General features: G+C 39.2%; 2 protein-coding genes across 4 annotated transcripts in view; one reads left to right on the plus strand and one right to left on the minus strand.

The window, feature by feature from the left end:
• Nucleotides 1-27,320, plus strand: part of CTNNA3 (catenin alpha 3) — a 1,396,025-nt gene that overhangs the window by 596,301 nt on the left and 772,404 nt on the right. The gene's annotated exons all lie outside the window — the stretch shown is intronic.
• Nucleotides 1-27,320, minus strand: part of LRRTM3 (leucine rich repeat transmembrane neuronal 3) — a gene marked incomplete at its 5' end in the record, with an annotated part of 172,538 nt that overhangs the window by 134,764 nt on the left and 10,454 nt on the right. The window contains 2 exons of the mRNA XM_079793233.1: nt 18,748-20,331; nt 23,603-23,690. Of these exons, the coding sequence (XP_079649359.1) occupies nt 18,748-20,331; nt 23,603-23,690 (1,672 nt within the window). The remainder of the gene's footprint in view (nt 1-18,747; nt 20,332-23,602; nt 23,691-27,320) is intronic.

Genomic DNA, 27,320 nt, shown 5'->3' on the forward strand with positions numbered 1-27,320 from the left:
GGAAGAGGGGCTCCAAGCAGATGGAAACATTCCTGGCCTGCGCAATTCAAACAGCCATAAGCCAAGGACAGAGGTATCTCTGGCCTGCGCAGCCAGGAGATCAAAGGCAACTCCAACAAGCAAGATAAGGGGGAGAGATAAAGGGGGCACCACGTGGGCTTTGAGCTTTGAAACTAATTCTATGTAGGAAAAATGGGGTCCCAAATTAAGGAAAGGGACCAATAAGAAAAGGTCAGATTCAATCAAAGAACTGCAGCATATATAAAATGGAGACAAAGGGACACGAGGCAGGATTTTTAATTTTTCCCATGAGAGAGAGAGAGAGAGAGAGAGAGAGAGAGAGAGAGAGCAGGTTTTTCCCATGGCGGGGGGGGGGGAGGGCCTTCCTAGGGAGTCCGCTTTGGGAACACCCCTGCCCAGATAGAGTCTGTGTCTGCTTGCAATAAACTTCTACATTTTTTATTAAAGAAGCCTTCTTGTCCGTGAGTTTATTCTTCAAACTTCGTGAGGACAAGAACCCACGGGAAGAAATTCCTGCACCCCGAAGCCCGTTTCAGTATGAATGTATTCTGTTATGCTGTGATCCCATTGACCACCTTAGGAATATCATAAATACAGATTTAAATTTTTCACTAATCTCACACAATCTCTGCTAATAAATGTGATTTTGTTTGTTTGTTTGTTTGTGTGTTTGTTTTTGTTTTTCCCAGAGTCTCATAAGCAAATAACCCAAACAGCAAACAAACAAAAAAGCCATCGTTTTTAATTTATTTGAGGTGGAATTATTGCTTTTATCTAAAAAATAATACAGGGACCAATGAAGAGAGCCACATTTGACATCTCCACATTTCAGAGAACATTTCATTGGAATACATATTGGACTATTTTGTGGTATATATGATTAATGAATTATCACTGAGTTTCTGGGATTTTTTTCAGTTATTTTCAATAGAAGAATCCTGGCAATGAAGGGAACAAATATAACAGATTGTTATCATTTAATATTTTCAATATTGTCAGTTTGGGTGATTGCTTATATGGATTACTAGTCAAGGATAGAACACCCCATGTCATTGTGGTATTCTTCCTGTAGACATAAATATTAGAAAGAAAATGAGCTGTGCTGAATCTTATGGTTAAGCTCCATAAATCAATGACTCTTAGATAAATAATGCATTAATCAAATCTTCCCAAGTAGAACTTTAATTGAGAGCCTTGAAAATAAGAATGGACTAGTAGTTGCAAAATATCACATAAGAAATATAGGAATAGTTCCACTATCTTGAAAACACAACTCCATGTTTTCTCATAGGTACATTTATCTTTTATCCTGTTCCTGATCTAGATTTTTCCTAAATATATTTTTTTCATTTTGTCCACTTCACTTTTGGGAAAATACCTGAATTCAGTCAATGCATTCAGCAAAGCTTTACTAAATCCTAGGTTGTGTACGTGTAGTTCAGTCCTTCAAATATCAACTCCCCCAATCTCTCTAACCAAAGCCAACCAATGGGGTGTAATTTGAAAATTGCCAGATGAGCCCTCTGCCTAAAACATACACTGGGTAGCCAGATTATTATGATCTCTGAATGCATAATAATCTGGCCACTCAGTATATATATTAACTGGTACATGAATTCGTGCATGGGTGGGGTCCAGCCAGCCTGGCCAGGGGGAGGGGACATGGGTGGTTGGCTGGCCTGCCTGATGGTCAAACTCCTGGTCGAGGGGACAATTTGCATATTAGCCTTTTATTATATAGGATATACATTGAGTGGCCAGATTATTATGTGTTCAGAGATCATAATAATCTGGCCACTCGGTGTATATTCCTCCATTGGCCAGCCTAGCCTAATGATAGTGAGGGGATAGTATATTTTATTGATTTAATATGCATCCTTTCTGAATTCATCATGATATTTTTAAAAATTAGACATTGGAACAGAAAACTAAGAAAAGCAGATGAAACCAAGGGTGAGGTTTCATACAAATTATAAAGTCCTGAACACTTGTTAGAAGTGTTTTTCTTTGATGTTTTTGATATTTTTAGCAGGAGAGAGGGGAGAGTAGTGGGGTGGGGTGGTATGAGGGCAGGATCAATTATATGTAAAACAACATATTTTAAAATTATTTAGAAAAGACTACTGTGTGATGTAGGGAAATAATTTTAATGGCATTTTAATAGTAAAAACAGCATTGAGTGCCACAGATCTATTTCTTGGAGTTCTGTAAAGGAACCTCATAGCAAGTCAATAAATGTCTCTATACTAGAGAGCCATCAGGGAGCAATCAGAGAGTAATTGGACCTCTTTGTTACAGCACTGTCCTGGGGCCCTGCCTTGGTGAGCTAATGATTTAGGCATTAACACCTTGATGTGAGGTAGTGTGCCCAGTTGTTTTTATACAGCTGTTGGAGGAGGACAGGCTTTCTAGGGGCTGCGGACCAGGCACTGAGGCTTTGCAGGGGAGGTTGGCTGAGGGAGGGGATTGGGGCTGAAAACAAGGGCTACTGAACAAGAAGACTGCCTCCCAGTGCTCCTGAGAGCTGGCTCTGTCCATGGCCAGATTTTAAAAGTGCAAAATACATTAAGGTTGCATTATATTTACTGGTACAAAACATAAAATGAGTAGAGAAAATTGTTCACTAGCAATTCCCGAGTCTCCCATGTTATGGAGTATATGAGATAGAAAGTTCACCAAAGAATTCCCAGTACAGGTTCCATGGCCATTCTTTGAATAAGAAAAGGATTAATTATGGGACGGGGAGAGGTGGAGGGACTGAGATTAGATCTCTGTAGATATACAACTATGCTCAAGACTATGGATGACTCTCATCTATATATATAAAAGCCTAACTGACTGCCGACCGTCTGACCGGTAGCTATGATGCACGCTGACCACCAGGGGGCAGACGCTCAATGCAAGAGTTGCCGAGCTGTGGTGACTTGGCAGCTGTGGCTCTCTGGTGACATACCCGGAACCAGAGAGGAGGGAGCCCGATTCTGGGGTGTGTCACCTAGAACCGCCCTCTCACAATTCGGGACCCCTCAGGGGATGTTGGAGAGCCAGTTTTGGCCCTATCCCCGCAGACCAGGCCAAGGGACCTCACCGGTGCACGAATCCTCTAGTGAAAGATAATATCTAGCCAGAAAGAAGCAAGACCTCAAAGAGAATACAAACTTTGTACCATTTATATAAAGTTCCAAGACAGATAAAGCTACTCTATGCTGTTAGAGTAACAGGATTGGTTACGCCTGGAGACAGGGCTAGTAATTGGAAGGCTCAGAGGAGCCTTTTGGGGTGCTGGGAATCTTCTGTTTCTTGATCTGGGTGCAAAGAACACAAGTATGCCCATAATCCATTGAGCTGTAGATGGTACCTGCACTTTTCTCTGTTTAACATCTGTCAACAAAAAGTTTTTGTTTAAGCTATAGAAATGTCTCCCACATATTAGAGTATTGCTAACCTAGTTATGCCTCTGCCATCTTTTCTCAACTTCGCAGCATATAGGAGAGAAATCAGTCACGATTTCCTAACAGCAAGGCAGTTATCATTCAAATCCTTCCCTTGTCCACTTTTCTCTCAGATTTATGCAACAGGTTTTTTTCCTCCCCTGCTGTACAGAGATACAAAACTATATTTAAATGTCATGTTTAATACTTGATGCCTTTATTATCAAGTAATGCCTTATATTATTACACAAAAGACCTGACCCTGAGGGTTTCTCAATTCTGTGCTGAGTGCCAACTGGAAACCAGTGCTAATACTGGAAAATAAAGGGTCTGGGATCAGTGTCTAGATCGGCTTTTCAGGAGTCCTATGAGAGAAAGAAATCAGAGTAGGAAAGAGTGTCTTGAACGCATATGATGGAAAGATCCAAAATGTTAGAATGCTATAGTTTGTTTCTAATTTCAGACAGTCATTTCTCTCACATGTGTTAAAGTGTAAAAATAAATCTAATAAGACTTAGCACTTCAAAGTCATTAACTAATTAACTAATGAATCCACATAACAACTCTATGAGGTTTGTGTTAATATCTACCACTTCACAGATCTTGTGCCATTTAGAAACTCTTATAGCTCTTTTCATCTCTCCTCTTTACACTGTCTTTATTTGTGTGTTGTTTTTTTTTTTTCACTGTCTTTAAAAAGAACTAGTTATTATCATGTCTCCAGTGAAGGGCAAGTATCAAATTTTTCTCTTGAAAGAGAAAATCCAATGCTTTATAAAGAAGTGACTTTCCAAACCAGTCAAATAATTCACTGGCTTTCCTGGCGATATAACTCCAAATTTCAAAAATCCTTTGTCCTCTGTTATGTTTTGTTTGCCTTGAGGAAAAACAAAAATCCATTTGTATGCCTCTATATAGTAGGTGCTCAATAAACGTCCATTAGAATTCCTGTATTATAACTCTTTGGGTAAATTGCTGTAGAGAATTCAGTCATCATTTCATAGACTCAATTATAATTTTTGAAAATATGAATATTAATATTTTATTACTGCCAAATGCCTAAAGTATTTCCCACTAGAAATGAATTAGGTGCTAAATTACATACACCAGTTGGCTCACTACAATAGTAATAGCATATTCCCTTCAGCATTGCGTGTGGAAGGATGTGGTATGTGTTTTGGGAGAAAAATGAAGGGTGGGCATGGTCAGACATTACAGCAACATTTTAAAGAGAGATTTGAAAGATAATGGACTCAATGCTTGGAGTAATATTTATGAAAAGGCAATAATACTGAATTGTTAGAAGATAACACTAAGCTTAGAAATTTTTTGTTGTGCTAAGCAAAATTATTACATAACAATACTTAATATAGAAATTCCATTAACAGATATTAACAGAGGGTTTCCAAATTTATGGTAAGCCTTTTCTGGGTCTGATTTCATGATTGATTGATTAAGCTCCAGGGATATATAATTATTTTCCATAGATTGCAGACTTGGTAATTTAAATGGTAAATGTGGGAACTTGCACTTGGTCATTCCTATCGACTTGTAGCATCATGAGAACACCCAGTAAGAGAGAGGGGGGTCAATTTTATTGGGCGCCTGCCATGCAAATACAACATAACAAATATATGTTATCTCAGCATATCCTCAAAATTGCCCTGAGATGTGAAGTACTGTTCCATTTTACAGATGAGGAAACTGATGCCAGGGTATGCTCTTAGTGTAACTGACTCAGTCTGTAACCTCTCCCCTCTACCAGGAAATTAAAGTAGTCTTCCATGAACAGATGCAATTTGAATGTCTGCAGGCCTCATCTATCTTACACTGGTTTTGCAGGTATTCGTCTGCGCACGCATTTAATACAAACTCAGAAATAAGATCCTCTTCTTCTTCTCCTCCTTTTATTTCATTTGGCCACCCTCCCTTTCAGCCGCACTCAGCTCACGCGGCTTGAATTCTGGCTGGCACGGGCAGTGCGGTCAAGGCTGCAGCTGTTAGAGTCCCCTCCTCCCAGGCTCCTTCTGAGTTCTGCCAGTGAGCCCTGCAGACGGATATTGAGCTCTGCAGTGTATGTGACAAATAGCTTTTGTGGCTTTTCCTGTCACTCATAAATTCTGGCGCCATACGGGCTGTTTGTCAGATTCAGATTCCATATATTTGAAAGGAAAGGAGTTGAAGATTTCGGCATCGAAAGTGGACCCGACCCAAAAGATTTATTTGTACATTTTACTCTAAAACTATCCGGAGAGGAACCTAGAATATCCTCCTGGTGCTGCCTCGCAGCAAACGATTTCCATCCTTCTGCCATAAATCTGGATAATGCGTCCTTTAAAATGTGCCTGAGAAATGCGTTTCATGTCGATAGGGCTGGGTTTTAGTGAGTCAAATTGTGTTTGGGCAGGATGTCTGCCGCTTCACGTTCCGGGTGACGCTGGGGGAGAATGGGGACCCCGTCCTTCAGCTGCGGCTCTGAGCGAGCCTGTTGTAACCCTGCATGTTAATTAACCGAATCCCTCTCCTGGGGGGTGGCTGTCTGCCTGGTGAAGTGCCTCCCGGGGACACAGAGGACTTCTATTTCTTAAACTGCTTTCCCCCCATGCTCTTTAAGAGTGTTGGGCTTTTTCTTTTTTTTCCTTAAATTACAGGTGGAGAAGGTTGCATAAACTCTAAAATGATTCTCTAGCAAACTCAGTTGCCTTTTTACAACCACCCCCCCCCCCCACACTCCCGGCCACCAGACAGTTACTGCAGGATTCATGCTGTTCTTGGCACACACAGAAACATTTATAAACCTAAGTCTGTTTTGTCATATTACCAGAGATGGCATCTGCACTTGGGCACAGTAGAAATACAAACTGAAGATCAGATAGTTAAAAAAAACCACAACACCAAAACACACACACACACACAGACACACACACACACAACTAATCAGTGGGCTACTGTGAGCTGAGCCAACAACATGGGAATAATTTAACCATTGATTATTTCTGCACAACACAGTGCTGGACATTAAAACTGAGTTGAAAATGAGGAGATAGTTGGGGCTCAATGATTTATATGCAAATTTGACCTCTGGACCTATAATTTGTGAGCCTGGCATTGAAAATGACTGAATAGGCCCTGCTGGGAATTCTTACCTATGTGATTGGTTATAGGTGAGTTAAGCACTGGGTTCTTTTCATTCAGCTGTCACTCTATGCAGAATTCCTGGAATCTAAAGTATATTAGCGCTAATTTCAGAACAGTGGTTTTTCATCTTTTCAAAGTATGTCATGGAACCCAGGGCCCTACACCTGAGCTAGACTAAGCAGATTCCAGTACTACAAATGGAAAATGATAACAAAACCCAACCACTTCTGACTTCTTCCTCTTTAGTAAAAAATTAAACAAAGAAATTCTTCTTAAAATTTAAATAACCACTGAATATATATGAAGCAAGGGAGTTATAGTTTAGAGGTGAAAAAATGATACATTGTTCATGAAACCCTGGAATGGATAACAAAGAGAGGGACAAGGAATGCTGTTCCTGGAATATTGTTAAAAAGTCCATTAAATTAGCTTAGAATTTCAAATTGAAGGTAAGGAAATGATTGCAAGTTTCTCAAAAAAATTCTTGTAGCTATGAGTTTTTCTGACTGAATAAAGGTTTTCTTTCAGTTCTTATTATATATATCCAAAAAATGAACCTACTCCATAGATGACAAAATTTAATCAGGTCCAGACCTGATCCATACCTCACACGAAGAGGAATATTTAGATGTTCTACAAATCTGCCCTGCCTTAGAAATCGTGATAAAAAATGAGACTTAAAATATACTAGGGAGGATTTTATTTCCAGTTCTGAAATTGGACTATAATTGCAAAATTACAGTTCTTAATAGAACTAAATAAAGCTGTTGAATACAAATAGATTTTTGACTCTTTTAAATTAAATTATTAGACTGTCATTTTAATTATCGCTTTTCTAAGACATAAAAAACATTTGTATTTACCTTTTAACCAAGCCAGAAAATGCATATGCAAGTAGTGAAAATTGACTTAGAAGCAAAAGTTGAATAGAGGAAAAAACTGAAAGAAATTCTAATGAGAGAGAAGAAAGAAATTCAGTGAAAAAGAGGAAGAGGGTAAACAGAAGTGAGGACGGGAGAGACACTCACCAAAGGGCACATGCTTTAATTCTATATGATCAGTTGAGCCTCCTGTATAAGCAGTGTTCAGGAGGTAATAAAGATGAGCATTAACAATTGTCAACTTCTGAGTATTTGATGTTTGAAGCCTCCAGTAGAATAGTTGCTTTGAAAATGTGTATAAGATCAGAAAGACAAAGACCTCTGACCTCATCTCTCTGAGAGTGTAGGGTAGCAGTCCCTTTGTGTGTTTGGTAAGAGAGGGGAGGCCTGGGTATGTGTCTAACGCAGAAGCGTTGTGGGACTGGGGATGAGATAAGGACACATCCCAGCTAAAGAGAGAAGGACCTTTTCCAAGAGGCAGTGGACAGAGAAGTCATAAATATATGGTTTTTATAACGAAAGTTAACTACTCAGCCTCCACTAAAATCAAGATGTATTCATACTTAGAATTAAATATTCTTTCTTTGATTCACATTCTTTTTAGCTCTTGGTCTCTTTAACATACCCTCCTAAAATGTTAATACCTTTGTTAGTTATCAAAGGAAAGTCATTGGTAGGTTATTCATGACATAGCAACAGTTTAAACTGAACCCAGTTAAATGATAACTGAGAAGAATCGATATGTGAAAAGTACATATGAGATAAAAACAAAAATGTATATGTAGACTATATACATATGAGGTTGACAGTTACCTTATAATATCACCAGTAAGTCAATTCAACTAATATCAATTCAATCTGAATTGAATAGATCTAAATTGTACAGCCATGAATAAAATACTGTACAACTATCGCGGGAAGAAGAAAGAAATGAAATGGCCCATTTCCTCAAAAAGGGTCTGTATACACACTAATACCTCTAACACAGGGCAGCTTGTGGTGTTCCCTCCAATAGAGGTACAAAATATGGGAAACAGCGAAGGGCAAGATTAAGAAGCCTTCTAGAGTGAGTGGAATTTGAGGAAGATCTATTCTAGAAAGTCTCGGAGGTTTCCAAGAGAACTTGGAAGGGAGGAAATTCGTTTCATCACAAAGGAAAATGATTGACCAAAGCACGGAAGTAGAGAAGCACATGCTGCTTCAAGACCTGGCCAGTGCTAGAGTGTGGGAAGTGGTGTGGAGATGCAGCTGGGCTTCGTGGGGAGCGTGGGACACGGCTTTTATATTTCACATTAGTGTTCAGTATTAACCATGTGCCTAGATGCCCCTGAGTTTATGGCAGTTTAGATTCTATTTCTTGAAAGTCTGTCAGTTATCTGTTTACTATTCCATATAAAAATCAATAGTGGTATACTATTAAAACAAAATGGGGTACTGAAATTGTTAGCAGTTAGAGCTAATAAAGGGACAGGGAAAGTTACTATTAGGTGCCAAGCTTTGTATGAAGTGATTTTATCTAAGTCATCTCATTTAATCATTATGGGATCTATGGGAATATTAAATAATAATAATACATCTAATTTGTCCAAAACAAAGTACATAAAATGTTCAAGAAATGCTGATTCCTGATTCTTTACCTTACAACGATTCTTTGATGATTACATTGTTTTATTCTTTTTTTGTGATGAAGAAGCTAAGATTCAAGAATTTTTAGTTGTTAAGTCCCAGAGCCAGAATCCAAGCTGGTTCTTCCTGGATTTCTAGTCCAACTTTCTTTTCATACAATATTGTCTCTCTATTGAGAAAAACTAAGAAGAAAGCCTGTGCATATGGAATTCACTGAAGATCTTTCTCAAACTATAGTTTACTGAATGAAACCTGGATTATTGGCCCTGCATAGGTTTCTTTGCAAAGGCCCAAACTTATCTTTGAGAAAAATACAGGGCATTTATATAGGATGATTTCATGAGTGTGTGGACGAAAGGGGCCACATGCTAAGCTGACAAGTTTAAGGAAGGCCTGCATGGCGGTCTTGCAAACTCAGAGATCTAAAGTAACCACAAAGGATGGTCTGAAATTAAACTTTAACTAAAAGCAATTATGGTGGGTAGTTACCTCCTAGGCCGGTATCTTCACTGACAAGGTCAACCTTTACCTTCACTGAGCCTGTCTGTCTTTTTACATCTATGATAACATACCCTTGAAGTGTCTGGGTAACTTGTAACTTCCCTTTTTCTGGACGCCTTGGGGCATAACCTAATGTGCTGGGCGCCACGACAGATACCACAAATTCCTTCATTGTTATCATGTTAATTGTTCCTGCACCCACCTAAGTATGTGTCTATCATTTTACTTTTTATCCAATCCCAGGGGTTCCCCCTCCCCACCCACCAACCCCGCTTTGCTTTCTCCCGCCTCTCTGGTCTATCACCAATGGATTTCATGTAACCCACCTATGTCCCCTCCTTTGATTGCAATGTATAAATACAGATGTAACCCGCCAACCTCTGAGCTTTATCTCAATCCGTTGAGGTTCTGCTTCCCCGCAATTGTCGACAGTTTGGCTCAAATAAACTCACAAAAATTCTTTACAGGTTTGAATGTTGTTATGTTAACAAGTGCTTGCAATGCCATTTGCCCCCAGAAGCACTTTCCCCAACCCTGCTCCGTATGCTTGCTCTTAGTATATGACTTTCGCACCTTTAGCTGAAGATTTTTATTTAAATGTGAGTGCTCTTGCGAGGGACATAATACCTGTTTAGATCTGGGAGTAGATATCTGGTAAGAAGAAAGGAACCCAGAGAGCCCTCCGTATTGGTGGAAGGAGGAGATTCAGTATGGAAAATCCTTCTCAACAGAGAAAAGGTATGACAATGGGAGGCTGGGGAGACAGCAGGCAGATATCCCAGATGTGTCTAGATTGCAGTCTAGGGTACAAACCCAGACTGTCTGTCTGATCGCTCCAACCATAAAACCGACACATTTCCCTATGACTTTCTGACAGGATCAAAATGTGGGGATTCTAGAAAAGCCGGTAAAGTGATACATTCTAACAACAGGAAGAGTATCTGCAGGCAGGAAACAACACAAAGCAAACAACCAACAAGCAAGCACAAGAAACCTCTCTGTTAGCAATGGAAAATGGAAGGAATGTGAAGCTTAATATGATGGTAAACTTGGGAAAGTGAAATACAGCATGCTCATCATTTAGGATCATTTGTAGATTAATAAATAGATGATATGAGCCTTGGACTCTGTTTTTTAAAAAATCTTCCTTGTCCTTTTTTTTGAATTTACAGCTAGCGTAATGCTTTTGCATTAAGATCAGGACATGTGAGGGAGACAACCAATTGATGTGTCTCTCTCACATGGATGGTTTTCTCTTTCTCTCCCCCCTCCTCCCTCCCTTCCACTCTCTCTAAAAAAATCAATGGAAAAGGCCCCACACATCTCTGTGTGTTAGACCATAAAAACAACCAAAGTGAAGCCCATAAAAATATATGTAGATTTTTATACTTACTACTCAATCCTCCCTATAAAAGTCCATAGGACTAAGCCCGTGGTCAGCAAACTGCGGCTCGCGAGCCACATGTGGCACTTTGGCCCCTTGAGTGTGGCTCTTCCACAAAATACCACGGCCTGGGCGAGTCTATTTTGAAGAAGTGGCGTTAGAAGTTTAAGTTTAAAAAATTTGGTTCTCAAAAGAAATTTCAATCGTTGTACTGTTGATATTTGGCTCTGTTGACTAATGAGTTTGCCGACCACTGGACTAAGCGAATGCTGCCTCTTAATGATGAGTGATGGGCTGGAGTGTGTGCCACAGGTTGGGAAAAATACTATATTGGAAGGTTAGAATTTACCTAGCAGAGGGATATCCTAATGATAAATTATTGGAAAGCATTTTTAGTGGGAACTAGAGATGTATAATTTGGCTTGAAAAGTCTTGTGAGGGTAGGGTATGAACTATTTTAGGGCAGTCCTATAAAGAAGAGGCAAGGTATAAGATTAATAGATGAAAACAGAGTCAATATAAGGACTGTGTTTTTATATTTAAAAAAACTATGTAGATATTCCTTGCAAATAATAACTTAATTACACAAAAATACACACACACACATACACACACACACACACACGTAAATGTGTAATAAAAATATATCACCTTATAGGACGGTTTTAGATTTTTTCCTAAGTATCAGTGACAAGCCTAGCTTGGTGAAAAACAAATACACTTATGTAATATGTTATTCCGTTTTAATAATCATTCAGTGATGTTACCTAACTTTTCATAGGATAAATGGCAGTACCCCAACTATTTACACCTTTTCACTTAAAATTTAGTGAAAATAATGCAAAATTTATTCCCAAATCAATGAGCACAAGCCAATACTGATCCTAAAGTGCCTAGTTCATTTTTAAACTTCTTAGACTTTTTACTGTTGTAATCTTATCACAGCTTTAAAGCCACTCGACTACTTCAGCCTGCACATAATATCTTCTACAAGTCTCCTTTAAATATTCCTGTGGGATTCAGGTGGATTGAATCAAAAGGGGGTTGAACATGTTTCTTTTTTTCAGAAGGTATAACCCCCATTGAAGCCATGAATACCACTGAGTAGTATAGCCTCACTATTTGAGGACATTTTCTTTTTATTCCTCTTTATTAATAAGTTAGAGCCCTAAGAGTGATGGACAAGGATTTATATTTCATTGAAGTCCTTTGCTCTTTACTGGCAAAACATATTTTACACCCTGAATAGATGGTAATTATTACAGTTAAGCTTTAATAGAAATTGCCTTTGCTAAGTATAGAATTTGCCTTATCATTTTATATGTAAGACAAAGATATTTGCATTTTATTCCCCAAAATTCTGATGACTGGTCTATTTCTCATTTGTGAAATGTAGTTGAGTACTCCCATACATAAAGTCCTAAATTCAGTTTTCTAGGAGTCATTTAATTTAAAAGGAAATAGTGGGGTTTAATATTTTACCAGCCCGTAATTCAACTATATTTATTCTTTCCTCCATTGAAAATAAGGAGACACTAAAGAGGTAGTGTGTCAGCTATAGAGGAAAGGGGAGATTGTCAAGAAGACTTAAATTTCATTGAAATTTTAATTTATTTTTTTTTCATTGGAAATAGGCTGTTCTTTGAGTGAGATGACTAGGTTGTGTTGATTTATATGAGGGAAGATATTTTTTGTTGTATAGGAAGTAGAGAGCAATAATTTAAGAGTGGAAGAAAGGAATAAAGAAAATTCATGGGGGAGGGGGCAAGGTAGGAGTCCTTGAAAAAATAAAAATAAAATATAGAGAATTGTCAAGAAAATTATGAGTTGTCAGCCCTGGCAGGCATGCTCAGTGGTTAGAGCATTGGCCCTCATACCAGAGGGTCTCAGGTTTGATTCCCAGCTCACACCGGGGCACATGAGGGAGACAACCAATAGACGTGTCTCTCTCACATGGATGTTTTTCTTTCCCCCCCCCTCCTCCCTCCTTTCCACTCTCTCTAAAAAATCAATGAAAAAAATGTCCTTGGGTGAGGATTAACAAAAAGAGAGAGAGAGAGAATTATGAGTTTTCATTATAATATGTGCTAAATAGAATAAGATAGAAGCTTCTTTTTTAAATAAAATGAATTATTACTGTATATGGATATTCTGTTATTAGAAAGTACATTGTAAAGTAGATTGCCTTTGCTTGCTCCTTCATTTTTATTCTCTCTGTGTTCCTAGAATTCTCCTTACCCAACTCAAGAACATCCACCAATAATCCCATGAAGGTAAAGCAGCAAATTTTTAAAGCATAAAATTCACAAATGCTTTTTCCAAATGAAAAACCCCTATTATCTCTGTTCTCCAGAAATTTCAGAGAAACCTAGCTGACAAAAAGGAACAGTTTGTCGACTTAAATTATGAGAATTTTGGAATTACACCTGTTATATCATACTTGTTAAAACCAGCTACATCCAGTGAAGACAGATTTATGATTACATTGGTAAATTTTTTCATGAAAAGCCCATGAAGACCCTTAAGTATTTAATTTTGTATAACTGAATTGGTGGTTACTCATAAAAAGAAGCCTTTGTATTCTTATGCTACTTTTTTTAAATCCAGTGATCTTTAAGGAGAATAACTTTAAAATGAAGTCTATAGTAATTTCAATACTAGTGGAAGATTTTGGATACTCTTTCACTGGGAAAAAAATAAAACGGCAGAATAGATGTCATGTGATTAATACCTTTTTGCTCAATAACAATGTCATCTTGCCATAAATGTTGAATTTATAAAGTCAATGAGGGCTCAAAATAGCGGTATTGAAAAAGGGATGGATAAGTAACCTATGTTGATTCAAAGGCCTTGCTATAATGACCTGATTTGGGAAACAGTTCAAATTTGATGCACTTTGATAATCTTTCAATTCAGTGTTCTAGGGTTGGTGTCTTATTTATGTTTATTGTACATTGTGATCATATTGATAAACTCCTAGACTTAGATAACATGGGATGGAAGAAGCTGTGTTTTTATGGAAACTAAAGGTCAAACACAAATTAAGATCTTGACTCACTGCCATTAATGTAATGTGGATTTGGGCTTGTGTAATACAGAGGTTAGTTATGTCTTTATAACCCAGACCAAACATAGAACACTGACAAACACAGCTCAATATCTCACTACGCACTCTTTGAAAAGAATAAGTAGTTTACAAAGTACTTCTCTTATTCCCTTCTCCCAATTACCATGTGAAGTCAATAACATATGCCCATTTTTACAGATAGGGACGTTGAAGTTTAGAAAACCTAATAATTTGCCTGAGATCATTTGATTAGTAAGTGTCAGAAAATCTTGAACCCAAGACCTGTACTCTACCACAGATGGCTGTATTTTCCTCAAATAAAGAACTATTTTATGTTCATTTCTCCATAGCATTTCTACTGTATTCTACTCTAGTATGCAGGTATCACCAATGAGTTTGGAGACTAAGCAAAATTTGGGTCCAATACTGTAGGCTAGTAGATTGTAGATTAGAGAAACTGTCATTTTCACCTGTGTGTTTTTTTATTCATTTTTTAAGAGTCCCTCAATACAAGCTATTGAGCTTTCATTAATTCTATTTCTCTTACAATATTTATAATTCAGATTTACCAACATTACTTTTCATGCTCATAGTATCTTCCAGCTGCCTCTGGTTTTTAACGCAGTTAGCTAAGAGAACACAATGGCTTTGCTACAGATCCAGGGGGAAAGGGACTACCAGCAGCTACACAGTTTCTGAATTTTTCATTCCTCATGGTTCAATTCTCAGGTGTCATATGCGGAACTCATCTTGTGTTTGTTAGGCTTCATGGCCTGATGCTTGTTTTTTCTGCTAGTCTAATTCACAGTTTAAATCAACTGCTTAAGTTCTCTTCTCGGTAAACGTGAAGGGAAGAGAAGATATTTCATGCACCTACAGCATCCCCCCAAAGCCCTGCCAAATCGGTGACTCTGACTCTGCATTATCCTTCCCCAGAAGGAGAGCATAATTTCATTATCCATGAATCATCACCTCTTGGATTGTAACATCATCGTCAGAGAGCCTAATGGAACCGTGTTCAGCTGGCTGCACTGGGGAGGGAGGAAGCGGGGAGAGAGCAGTGGGGCAAAGCTCAGGTCACTGGCATGACTGACAGACTGGAGAGTCTGCAGCCAGAAGGGGAGGCTCCCTCGTGTGATAGTCAGACATTCCTACTGACTAGTGAAGAGCTGATGCTGATTCTTTCAATATTAATACTGGAGTTTATTTTTCCCAACCTAAATTACATCATATTTCAGTATCCTGCTGATGGGAAACGTTAACCCATTTAATGAAAAAATATATATGTGGCCAACATAGATGAATGTGAATGCTTTAAAGTATTTCTTCTTTATTCTTATTACATTAGAGCTTGTTCATCCTCTTTGGGCACTGATTTCGAGTCCTCAGGACCAGTTCTATGGCCTGTGTTTGGGCATTATTCAATGAGGCACGATGCAAAAAATAACTTCAAAAAACCACTGTAACTCAATTTCCCAGGGAGATGAACTAAATAAATTCCAATATGATTCACAGATCAGAAGCTCTATGTCAACCACGTTTCTGTAAGGATTCAGGATTTAAAAAACTGTATAAAATGTGTGAATAGCTGTGGTTAGTCTAAGCCGCCACTGGAGGTCACTCCTGCTCCACAGAAATGCAGTTTATTGCCTGTTGTCTACTTAGGTAGTTGATTCACTAAATCAAGGAAAAAATGGTTTCAGTTCTTTGAAAAGATGTAATGTCAACATCCTTGGGAAAATATAAACTAATTTAAAAGGAATATATCTTGCATAAGTATTCCTCAGAAGACTGTGACACTGGGACTATTAACTTCATGCTGCTGTAGCACTGTGGGTACCGGGGCTATAAAAATGGGGGCCAAACCCATGCAGTTCAGAGATTAAATTGCATCTCCTCTCTGACAAAGCGTTCAAAGCACTGACTGACCCCATCTGCCTCCATGTGTCTCTGCCGCGTAGTTCAACAGGTTAGGCTGTTTATTTAACTATTGTCACCTTTGAGGGAATTTGCACTAGAAAATGGAATATCGATTCTATCTCTCAAATATGCAATGAGTTTGAAAAAGTAAAGAAAACAGATTTATGATCTGAAGTCCAGAAAGTTCCATGGGGTTAGGGTGAGGGCAGCAACTTTTGAGGAGGAGAACATTGTCCAGTTGGCTTTGCTGAATTTGTGGTGGTGAACAAGTTATGGTCTTATCAACAAGAATTAAATATTTGAGCTCAGAAGAGATGAAGAACTAGAGGAGCTTCATTCCTCAAAAGGGGATGTCTTTTTTTTAAAAAAAATTGTTATTTCCTGTTCTGAATCAAAATGAGTTTTACTCTCTAAAGGATTTTATTGTGGTTCTTATTCATTCCTAAATTCATAAAGAATTAAAGTTACACATTGGAAAAAAAATGACTAGCCCCTAAAATGCTGGTCATTCATTTCATCTTACACACCAAGTGGCTTTGAATTTTAAAAACACTTTCCAATACAGCAAATGTATTTTGTATATACTAGTGGTACCAGAGCATTGAGAACTTGCAAGAATTAAAAAATATAAGTATAAATATGTCTTGCTTAAATTTATTTGGTATCCATGACAAATGAGGCAGAAGGTCAAGTCAAAGAATAGAAATGAGCTTTTTCACTTTAACACTGCATTTAATTAACACAGTCATCTTTAGTACAGATAAAAATGAGTCTGACCAAAGAAAATTTCTTTTTTAGATGGAATATGTATTTACTGACATTTTATGAAAAATGTAAGCTTACAACTTCAGTGAAAAACATCACAGTAGGCTCAGTCATCCAGTTCATAGTACTGTAAGGTAGTGTCTGCATTATTAATCCATTGGGAATCTGTGACAATTTGCCATTAATGAATGTATAGTCAACATTTCTTCGTGGGTAAATATACTGTAGCTATGATGCTTTTCTGAACTTCCACCTATTTTAAAATTTAATTAATACCAAAGTCCACTTTTAATGTTCCTTTTTCTTTATTGCTTATAAAAGTGTGATTTTTTTATAATCCGGCTTCCTTGCAATTATATTTCATGGTGACTTGCCTAGATTTTTGCCTGTCAGCAAATTAAAAGCCCCCAGACTGTATAAAAATGCTGGTAAAAATAGCCATTCACTTTTGCTTTTTTGCTGCAGCGATTCTGTTTTGAAAGAACAGGGACATGGTTTGGCAAGCCAAATGAAATGAAACAGACTTAATGTTGCAATTCCTGATTTTTACTACTGTAATTGAATTGTTCATTTTGGGGGATGGAAGAGGATACAGACTAAAGGCATTTTTTCTCAAATCTTAATGAACTGTGGTCAAAGTTACTTAAATCCAGAAGCTATGATATTTGAGCTGCAGTCAATAAACTTTCACCTACGACATAAAACCATGCATGCAGCTTGCACAGTGCCAACAGGGTCGGTGCAGAATCATACTGATGGATGAGTTCACAACACAGATGCGCATAGGGACACCGTGACACCAGCAATAGAAGAGCAAAGACCAGTGCCATAGGGTTGGTCTTCTCCCTCTAAGGTTTATTTTGTACATTTAAAAAGGTGCTATCAAAATCAACCTTTTTAACGGGGCTCTTGGTGGAAAGCATGTCTTGGAATGTGTTCTCTTTACACATCTGAATGAAGTGTCAGTCATTAGGGGACTGGTGTGTGCAGGACACATAATGGAACACAACAGGACAGCCTGACAAACCCCAAGCAGAGAACAGAGGACGCTAATGATTCCACTCCCTCCATTAGGGCCCCTGGCAAGAGCCGAAATGAGAAACTCTGGGAAGCTCCCAACCCCATGCCTACAGCAAGCTGCCTTCCCATTTGCAAGCCTGGTCTCTGAAAAGTCCCTAATGGGAGGAGCAGTGGGGAAATCTGCCTCCTCCAATTTGCTTCCTGGCTATTTAGTTAATGGGCTTATTTTGGAAAATGTAGAGGCTGGAAGAAATGGACAGGGAAGCCTCTGGTCTGATTTCACAGGGATGGGTTTCAGAGACAAGCTCTCAGGCCGGAAACTTTGTATTTGTACCACCTCCTCACAGTTGGCACTTGTCTCCCCCGCAGCATTTTAACCCTTCAACACTGTTCCCTAGACTTGCCTCCTCCCAATTCAGACGCCTCTGACACCGGCGGGGGGTGCTGCTTGTACCCAGCACCATCCTTGGAGAGCTCCCTGCAGTTTTCTTTCGGAGCCAGGCATTGTTTCAAGGCTCTGTCTCTGAATGTCCCTGTCACCGGGCATTCTCCTGAAATCAGCTCAAGGTCCTAGTACCTGGGGGCCATTCCCTTCTCCCTGGATTTGCCAGCAAACTGCAAACCTCCCAGAACCGTGCTTCTGGTTCTAGCGGAATAACAGCAGATGTGGGGGATTCATGGTAAAAAGAAGTTTTATCTGAAAACAGTGTGACGTTAATGGAATCAGTAAAGGGTCTGACACAATAGGCATTATGTTAAACCAGAGTTCAAGCTTCACATTGATTGTGGTTATTTAAGTTTCAATGGGTGCATTATGCAGGAGAGGGAAATGACCAGTGTGATGAATGCACTAACGCGGACCGGGGAGGACCTTGCCAGCAGAGGGAGAGGGAATGGGAGGGGGCACCACGTTCCCTTTATAGTCACCGGAGTTCAATGAAGCACCACTTATTGCCCAGCTTTTAAGAGCGCTTTTATCGCAAGGGTTCATACCTCACACTCCCTGGAGCCCGATTTGTTATAGGTGCAGGGTCCCGTCCCATTCAGCAGCATCTCGCTGGTCTCCGTGTTGGTGGGTTTGTAATCTACGTAAAATTCCTGGGTGCTGGGGTTCATTTGCTTTAGGGACTGTCTTTTCTTCTTCCTGTGCCTTCGCATGAGGGAGCGCTGCTGCAGCTGCTTCATGCTGGCCGGGTACCGCTTCCAGGACACGTAGATCACCAGCAGGATGACGAGCACGGACAGGAACAGGGCCACGCTCCCGGCGATGATTTTATGGAAGGAGATGTGCTCCGTGTCGGCATCGGTCTCTGGGCTGGGCTCCGTGGCCCCCACCGTGGGGGGCAGGGGGGGCTTGCTCTCGTGCTTCGGCCTGGGGAGCTTGGGCTTGAACGTGGGCTTTGGGAGCGCCCTGGCCAGATCAAACCTCTCCGTGGTACTTTTGCCACAGATGCTGTAGTTCTTCACGGCATCGATCACATTGACTCCCTGCAGCTCTTTGGGGCTGGCGCAGATGATGGTATTCTCCCTCAGGCCTTTAAAACTTTTCAGCCAGTTCACCAGGGAACAGATATTTCTGCTGCATTCCCATATATTCCCGGCAAGACTGATGTCATTGAGGGATATCCAAGAATCCAAAATCTCTTGACCAATAAATGTGAGCTTGTTGGAATCCAGGTTGAGGCGCTGCAGATTGGGGACACACTGGAAGACACTGGGTCCACTAAAAGCTTCGATCTCATTGCCTGATAAATCAAGCCTTTGTAATGAGCTCCAGGTCCAGGACATGGTCTGTCCTATGACACTGATTTTATTCCACTGCAAGTACAGGTTCTGAAGGCTCACCAACCTCGGGAAAAGGGCCAGGTTGAGCTTAGAAAATTGATTGTGCTCCAGGTGAAGTTCTTTGAGTCTGATCATGCCAGCAAAGACATTCCTGGCTAAACTCCGGATCCGGTTATATCCCAGGTCCAAAAGTTCCAGGTTGCGGCAGTCCTGGAATATTCTCACAGGGATGGTTCTCAGGGAGTTGGACCTCAGATGTAAACTCAGCAGCTTCCTCAAGCCCCGAAACTGTTCCGATCCCAGAGAATGCAGCTGATTGTAGGACAGGTCCAAGTTCCGTAGATTGGTCACAGGTCTGAAGGTATTGTTGAGAAAATAGGAGATCCTGTTGGAACTCAGAATCAGCTCCTTGAGTCTGCGTATTCCATTGAAAGCGTTCTCATCAATATTGCTGATATGGTTATGGTCAAGGTACAGCCAGGTGAGCTGGTTGAGCCCTTTAAACTGATTGTACTTAAGTTTTTGAAGGCTGTTATAGCGGAGGGACAAACCTAAGCAGCCAGCAGATATACTTGAGGGGATCTCCTGTAATTTCTGAGATTCACAATAGACCATTTTGCCTTCACACCTACAGCCCTTAGGGCATCCTCGTTCAGCAGAAGAAAGCATTGTCAGTAAGACAGTGGGGGCTATCACCAGGGCTACCGCTGATCCGCTCAGTAGCCTAATTACATTGAAACCTGAAAATAAAAACAACTTAGAAAAGTTATCCCCCCAAAAAAGAATTCGTTTCTTTTTTAATCAAGCAAGAGCAGGCATGTGTTTTCTTTTCTAAACATTTACATCTAGATAACAACATTTCACATCAAACAACCATCTCCTTGTCCTTTAAAGAGAATTGCCTCAGGGTTTTGTTTTTTTTAATAGTTAAGCAAGAAACGTGTTCCCTAAGCAATTGAATTTATAGCCTTAGAGCTGAGCAAGGTAATCTCTAAAATAATTAAGGCAGAAGTAATACACAGACTAGAGGATTCTTTGTTTTTGTTTTTTTGTTTTTTTTTTTTTTTAAGGAAGGAAAGAAGAAAAAGGACAAAACATACCCATCCTTTGTATTGTTCAAAGGTCGTCCTTAGGTCTTTGCTTTGGCTGAGGGGGCCACTTGCGTGACAGCCCCTGTCAGTAGCACTGTAGTGAGTCAGGGCTCGCTGACACCCAGGAAGAGAAATTGGACCCCTTGGGAGATGGACCGATTTCGGAACATTATTCTTTGCCAGCCACGCAGAACACTCCAAGAACAAATAAATCCCAACTCCGCATTTGCAGCAAAACATCGAAATCTTCCTAGGTAATAGGATCTTCATGGATGTTACGTTTTTGCATCTTTACAGGTTTTCTTTTGGGGGGGGGGAGCAGGGGTGTTAAAAAAAAAAACTGGCTTCTACAATTTCTTCTTATCAGGAAGCATGATGTATTCCTCCAGGCGACGTGGGGCTACCTGAGCTGCCACATCTGTATTCCAAAGCCCAGCATTGCCGGCGGTGAGCACCCCGGTCAGCCACCGAGCTGCGTTGGAGCCCGGAAGGCAGGAGAGCCCGGGACCGCGCACACGCTCAGCTCACTTCTGCAGACTGTCATTCTGAAAGCTGCTCGGACTGTTGCTTTGGTTTCCGTGAATGCAGTCTTATGTACTGCCCCCAGTGGTGAAGAACATTATGGGCATGTGCAGAAATGTCTCTCTTTTATCTTGCAAATGAGCAGGCTCTCGGCTGGAAAATGAATGATTGTTTTGGGTGGCTCAGTAAGAACTGAATGGTCACCATAATCAATAACGAGCAGCATTTTCTGTAGTTTCCAAGCCTTGTTTTACAATTTGGCAGTGTCTTTAGTTGTCTGCGTCTACTTAATCGCTAAACATGTGCTGCCCGAGCTTTTCTGGAGCTTGACATTAAGTTCACAGACCGAACGTCAGTTTTTCTTAACCTCAACGTGGGCTTTGAACTGAGGTTTTGACGATGATTTACTGAGCTTTTCCCAGAGAAGCATTAACTGTCTGCCCACTTGACCTCTAGGAGTGACAGTGATTGCATTACACAAGGTGTCTCAGGATGCTAGAGCACATACATTTTGTAATAGAGGAGTTAACTAGTGACACAGAAACTCGTGTGTCCAAATGCCTTTCTGGTTTTCCCACAAAATATATCATCGGTTTAATGGCTTGTGGCTTGGTTTGTTGTTGTTTTGGTTTTTGTCTTTTTTAAAAAAAATAAAAGAGAAGTAAACTATTTTTAGTGTGAATAGAAGAATCAAGAAATCGTTAGGTTCCGTTTATCCATGCTGCTGCTATTTATTATGCTAATAATATTTGAGCACTTTCTAAGTGCTTTGAGTGGGCTATCCTGTTTTTATCTTTAAATAGTATTATGATGAAGGTCCCATTATAACCTTCATTTTAAAGATGAGGAAACTGAGACTTGCTCAAGGTCATAGAGCAAGCACCTGGCAGAACTGAGATGCAGAAGGACACCTCTGTTATGCTTGAACATCTAACTAGATGATCTTGCTTCAACAACATGGTTATCTTCATTTTAAAAATGACTAAAATGAAAATTAGCCTGATTGAGGCATTGGGGCAGGGCAGCAGTGGTTAAAAATAAACAAACAAAAAAATAACCTTCCTAGAATAGGTTTGTATAAACATTTTTGGTATGAGTCTTTTAAAGAAGTATTATAAAACTTAAGGATGGGCAGTTTCATCTAGTGATTAAGAACATGGATTTTTGCACCTAAATTCAAATCCTGTCTAAAATTTAATAGCTATGTAACCTTGAGTAGGTTACTTATCTTCTCTATGCCTCAAGTTTTCTCTTCTACAAAATGGGTGTGATAACAAAAATCCATTTCATAGAGGGTTGAGATTTAAGTCATCTTAATATCTTGAAAGTACCTAGGATAACATGTGGCATGTAATAAACCTACATTAGCTATTATTTGAACATCAACTTTATTTGAATATCAACTGATATTGCCTGTTGTTTAGTATTAAATATTGACTATACCAACTGTCATTAACTCACAAAGAATTACTTTAATGAATATTTTTTATATTATTTACAATGGATTTCTGAAATTCACTCAGTCTTGCCTTCTTTGTTACCCAGAACAGCACTTGACACATTATAGATGATCAATACATATTTATTGAATAAAAATTTTTTTATGAGGGGTTACAAGTACATTCGATATAGGATAAACTGGTAATGCAGTGCTGGTTTTGTGTACATGGGATTGGTCCCTGCAGAGTTCCTCAGCCAGTTGTGATTGGATACCATTTTGGAGAAAGTTTTTTAAAGAATGTGGGTGAAAAGGCAAGAAACTGGGAAGTGGAAACATGTACATGGTCAACAAGTGAACTTCACTTTTCATGTAGATATCTTGTGTCTTTATAGTTAAACCACAGATTTCATGAAAATAGTAAATGTACTTTTGAATATTACCTTTGGCATATCACAACTTTTATCATCTGACATCCCCACTGGGTATTGACAATTTGTATCTACTGTAGTAAGAAAGACTAAAGGGAATCATATTTATAATTCCTCTCTTATGTCTCTGTTGTTTGAAAGCCTCCGGCTTTTCTTCCCACTTCTCTTGCTTCTCCATGGGCAGTAGCCATCAACATGTCTGTTTCGCCTAATAGTTGCACAGGGCCCCTCTAGGATGACTGGAGGCCCCATCCACTTTGTGCTGCTTATTCTTTTCTCATTCCCTGGTGACAGAAGCACAGAGGAGCCCACTGAGAATGTAATTCTCTCACTTTGCTTTTTCTGGGAGAAATCATGGATTATTTACGGTGAATGACATTCTCTGCTGTGCTACACACCTTGCCCTTAGTTCTCATTTTTTTTCTGATGCCTTGGCTTCTGATATTGTCTTATGCCATAGTTCTGACTTCACATTCACTCTTTAGATCTCATAATTGGTATTTATGTTGGTCTTTTCCTCAGTGTGATCAGTAGCCATTCTTGGAGCAGATCTGATTTCAGGCACTTTGTGTGACCCTCACCTTGGCAGTAGTCCGTAAGCTGGCATCACTACCAGGTCTGTCCTGGGTCAAGGTAATGAAGTGCCCGAAGAGGAAGACCATCATGAGGCTAGTAGAGAGATATCCAAAATAAAATAATGCAATTCTAAGCCAGACTGAATACTTGAGGCTGTAGAAATTACTCCCAAAACATAAAGTAGCCTCTCAAAAGAAAAAACAACACCACCACAGCAACTTGCATTCTAAAAGATTTTAGTAATTTGCTGGTGTACTTTTATATTTTTAAATATATTTTTATTTATTTCATAGAGGAAGGGAGAGGGCGAGAGAAATAGAAACATCAGTGATGAGAGAGTATCATTGATTGGCTGCCTCCTGCACACCCCCACTAGGGAGCAAGTTCACAACCTTGGCATGTGCCCTGACTTGGAATCCGTGACCTCTTCGTTCATAGGTCAACACTCAACCACTGAGCCACACCTGCTGGGCTGCTGGTGTACTTCTCTAAGTTTATCCTCCTTTTACTCATTGACTGTCATGATTATTTCTGGTTTGCCTCTCAACAGAAGCAAAATTACAGTACAGAATATATTTAGCAAATTTGTTTGCACCTAATACCACATACAAAACAAACCATAAGCTACCCGACATTTTAAATTTCCCCAATGAATCCAGGGCGCTAAAGATTTATGCAATTATAAAACGTAAGTGTCATGTATCTAAAGGCTTTTTATTATACTTACAGTACTTCATATTGCTTAATATGTTTTGTTTAAATTAGGTAAATGAATCCAAACTCAGTATATAATGCAACATTTCAGACCAATATGAAACTGAATTGCCAAATATAAATTTAGAAAGTCAGGATGTACTGATATGTTAATAAATGGGTTGGCCTCAGAGGTTTCATTTATTTAAAAAATACATGGTTTGGGTATCCATTATGTACTAGACACTGTTTCAGACACATGGAGTACATCAGTGTACAAGACAAAGATCTAAGCATACAATCTAAAGAGGTAAGATATACAATAAAAATAAATAAAAATTATATATATTAGATCATATATACTATAGAAAAAATAAAAAAGGATAGGGAAGCCCTAACCGGTTTGGCTCAGTGGATAGAGCATTGGCCTGTGGACTGAAAGGTCCCAGGTTTGATTCCGGTCAAGGGCATGTACCTTGGTTGCAGACACATCCCCAGTGGGGAGTGTGCAGGAGGCAGCTGATCGATGTTTCTTTCTCATCGATGTTTCTGACTCTCTATCCCTCTCCCTTCCTCTCTGTAAAAAATCAATAAAACATATTTTAAAAAAAATGATAGGGAAAATTGGGAGTGCAAAGAGTGAGGTGGGTTGCAATTTTAAATAGGATGATTAGGACTATTAAGAAAGTGGCTTGAGTAAACCCTTGAAGGAGATGAGGTTGTTAACATTAAATATACTAGTATATGGGGAGTGGCCAGTGCAAAGGTCCTCAGGTAAGAACAGATCATATGGTCAATGTACAGAAAAGAGGCCTATCAATCTAGAGTAGGGAGAACAAGGGGTAGAGTAATTGGAGATGAAGTCAGAGAGGTACCAGGTACTGGGCTATGGGGGGCTTTGCACACCATTCTCTGAACGTTGGCTTCATTCTGGAGAAAACTAGAAGCTGACTCAATATTTGATGCAGAGTAAAGACAAGATCAAGTTGCCTATTGAAAGGATCACTTGTGCTGCTGTTGTGGGAATAGACTCTAAAGGACCAGAAGAAAAACAGGGAGGCCAGTAAGGAGGTATTGAACCAATCCAGGAGAGATGATGGGGGACTTGGATCAGCATGGGAGCAGTGGATGTGGTAAGAATTGGACAGATTCTGGGTGTATGTTTCGGTAAAACCAACAGGAGTTTTCTAATGGTTTAAAAGTGGAGTTACAGGATAAAGAGAGAAAGGTAAGATGATTCCTAGTTTTATGGGCTAAGCAACCAGAGGGGTTGGTGAAGCCATTCACTGCTTCCATGGGCCAAGTGTTGGGGAAAACATCAAGAGTTCAACACATTTGAATTAAGTCTAGATTTTGCTCTCACTTTTCTTCAGTTTTATTATGAGTTTTTTAATAATTTAATTTAAAAAAATCTTCTTGATATTAGGCCTCAAAGAATGATGATGCATTTTTAAATATTTCATAAAATGATGAGCAAAATTAGCCACTACACAACAGCAAAACAGGTTTCTGTTCAGATGGCCTAGACACAGGCAGCATGTTTGCATATGGGCTGGAGGACAATGGTACCAAAAACCTTGATAAAATTGCATGGAAGAGCAGATATGGGAACATTAGGACTGAGCCTTCTAGAAAATAACTTTGGTAAATACAAAATGTCTTTCTGAAATAATGTAGAGAATGACATATACTTTTTATTGCATATGCCAATTGACATTTAGAATTTGGAACTGATTATGGCCAAATTTCTTAGGGTCTCAGTTTGCTTATCTCAAAATGGAACTCACAACTCTCTAAGGAATTTATTTAGGATCAGTGTTCTTTTTAATTCATATGTAAATACATCATAAACTATAAAGTGCTATAAGATATTTCTGGAGTCAGAGTACCTATGAGAAAATTATTTTTTTAGGTTCTCTGCTCATGTGTATATACTAGAAATGAACATATATCAAGGAATCACTGATATGACCAAAGGCAGAGTCAGAATTTACTAATATTATTTAAAAATTCCTCAGAAACCTTTCTACTACAGTTTTAATAACAAGACTATTTATCGTATGGCACACATCATTGACATTCTGTGTTCTTGCTCCTAAAGTGCTTTCACCAATAAATGCATTTGATCCAGATATTATAAAGAACTTAATGTCTTTTACTCAGTTATTCTGTCATGTAATAGGGTTCTCAGAATGCTAACAGAGTTTCCTGCAGCTATGGAAATGATTTTATTTTCATATCTAGTTGGTTAGAATACTCATATGCATTTGTTCAGTTGTAATTATATCCCAGTCTTTCATCAGAGCATTAACACATCTCTGAAATATCCTTGGTTTCCATCTGCTTGCTTCAAGGGGTCCATTAAAAACCCTGTCTGGTCACATATGGTTTTTAGTGAACATCTCTGACTTAAATAAATGGATGAATAAGGTTCCAGGTCTGATGATTAAAATGGTCTCTCAGTGTCTTTCTGGAATGAAGCAAATTCAAATGAATGAGACCTCACAAGGCTATCTAACACATATCCCTCCCCCTCACCTGAAGAGACATTTATGCTGCAGCATCAATCCATAGTCTCAGGTTTTATTACATTCCTCACTGTCTCTTCCTGCAGAAGTAGCCCTCAGCTACATTGGGGGACAGGAAAAAATAATCTCTTAAAATGTAACACATAGAGGTGGACTATATGACTTTGAGGAAATAACTGTTTTGGGGTGTATTTTTAGTGGAAATTTAAAAACACTCAAAAGTAGAGGGAATAGTATAAATAACATCAACCTAATAGTGATCAATATTTCACTTATTTTGTTTTAGCTATCCCTGCCTCCCTTCCCATATATACATTTTTTTTTTGGAGTGTTTTAAAAGCAAACCTCAGAAATCATGTTACTTTAGGCACATATACACTGAGTGGCCAGATTATTATGATCTCTGAACGCATAATAATTTGGCCACTCAGTATATATCCTATATAATATGCAAATTGTCCCCTCAACCAGGAGTTTGACCAGGGGGCAGGGCCACCGGCCA

This window comes from Cnephaeus nilssonii, assembly GCF_951640355.1.
Source record: "Cnephaeus nilssonii genome assembly, chromosome: 16".
NCBI classification, from domain to species: Eukaryota; Metazoa; Chordata; class Mammalia; order Chiroptera; family Vespertilionidae; genus Cnephaeus; species Cnephaeus nilssonii.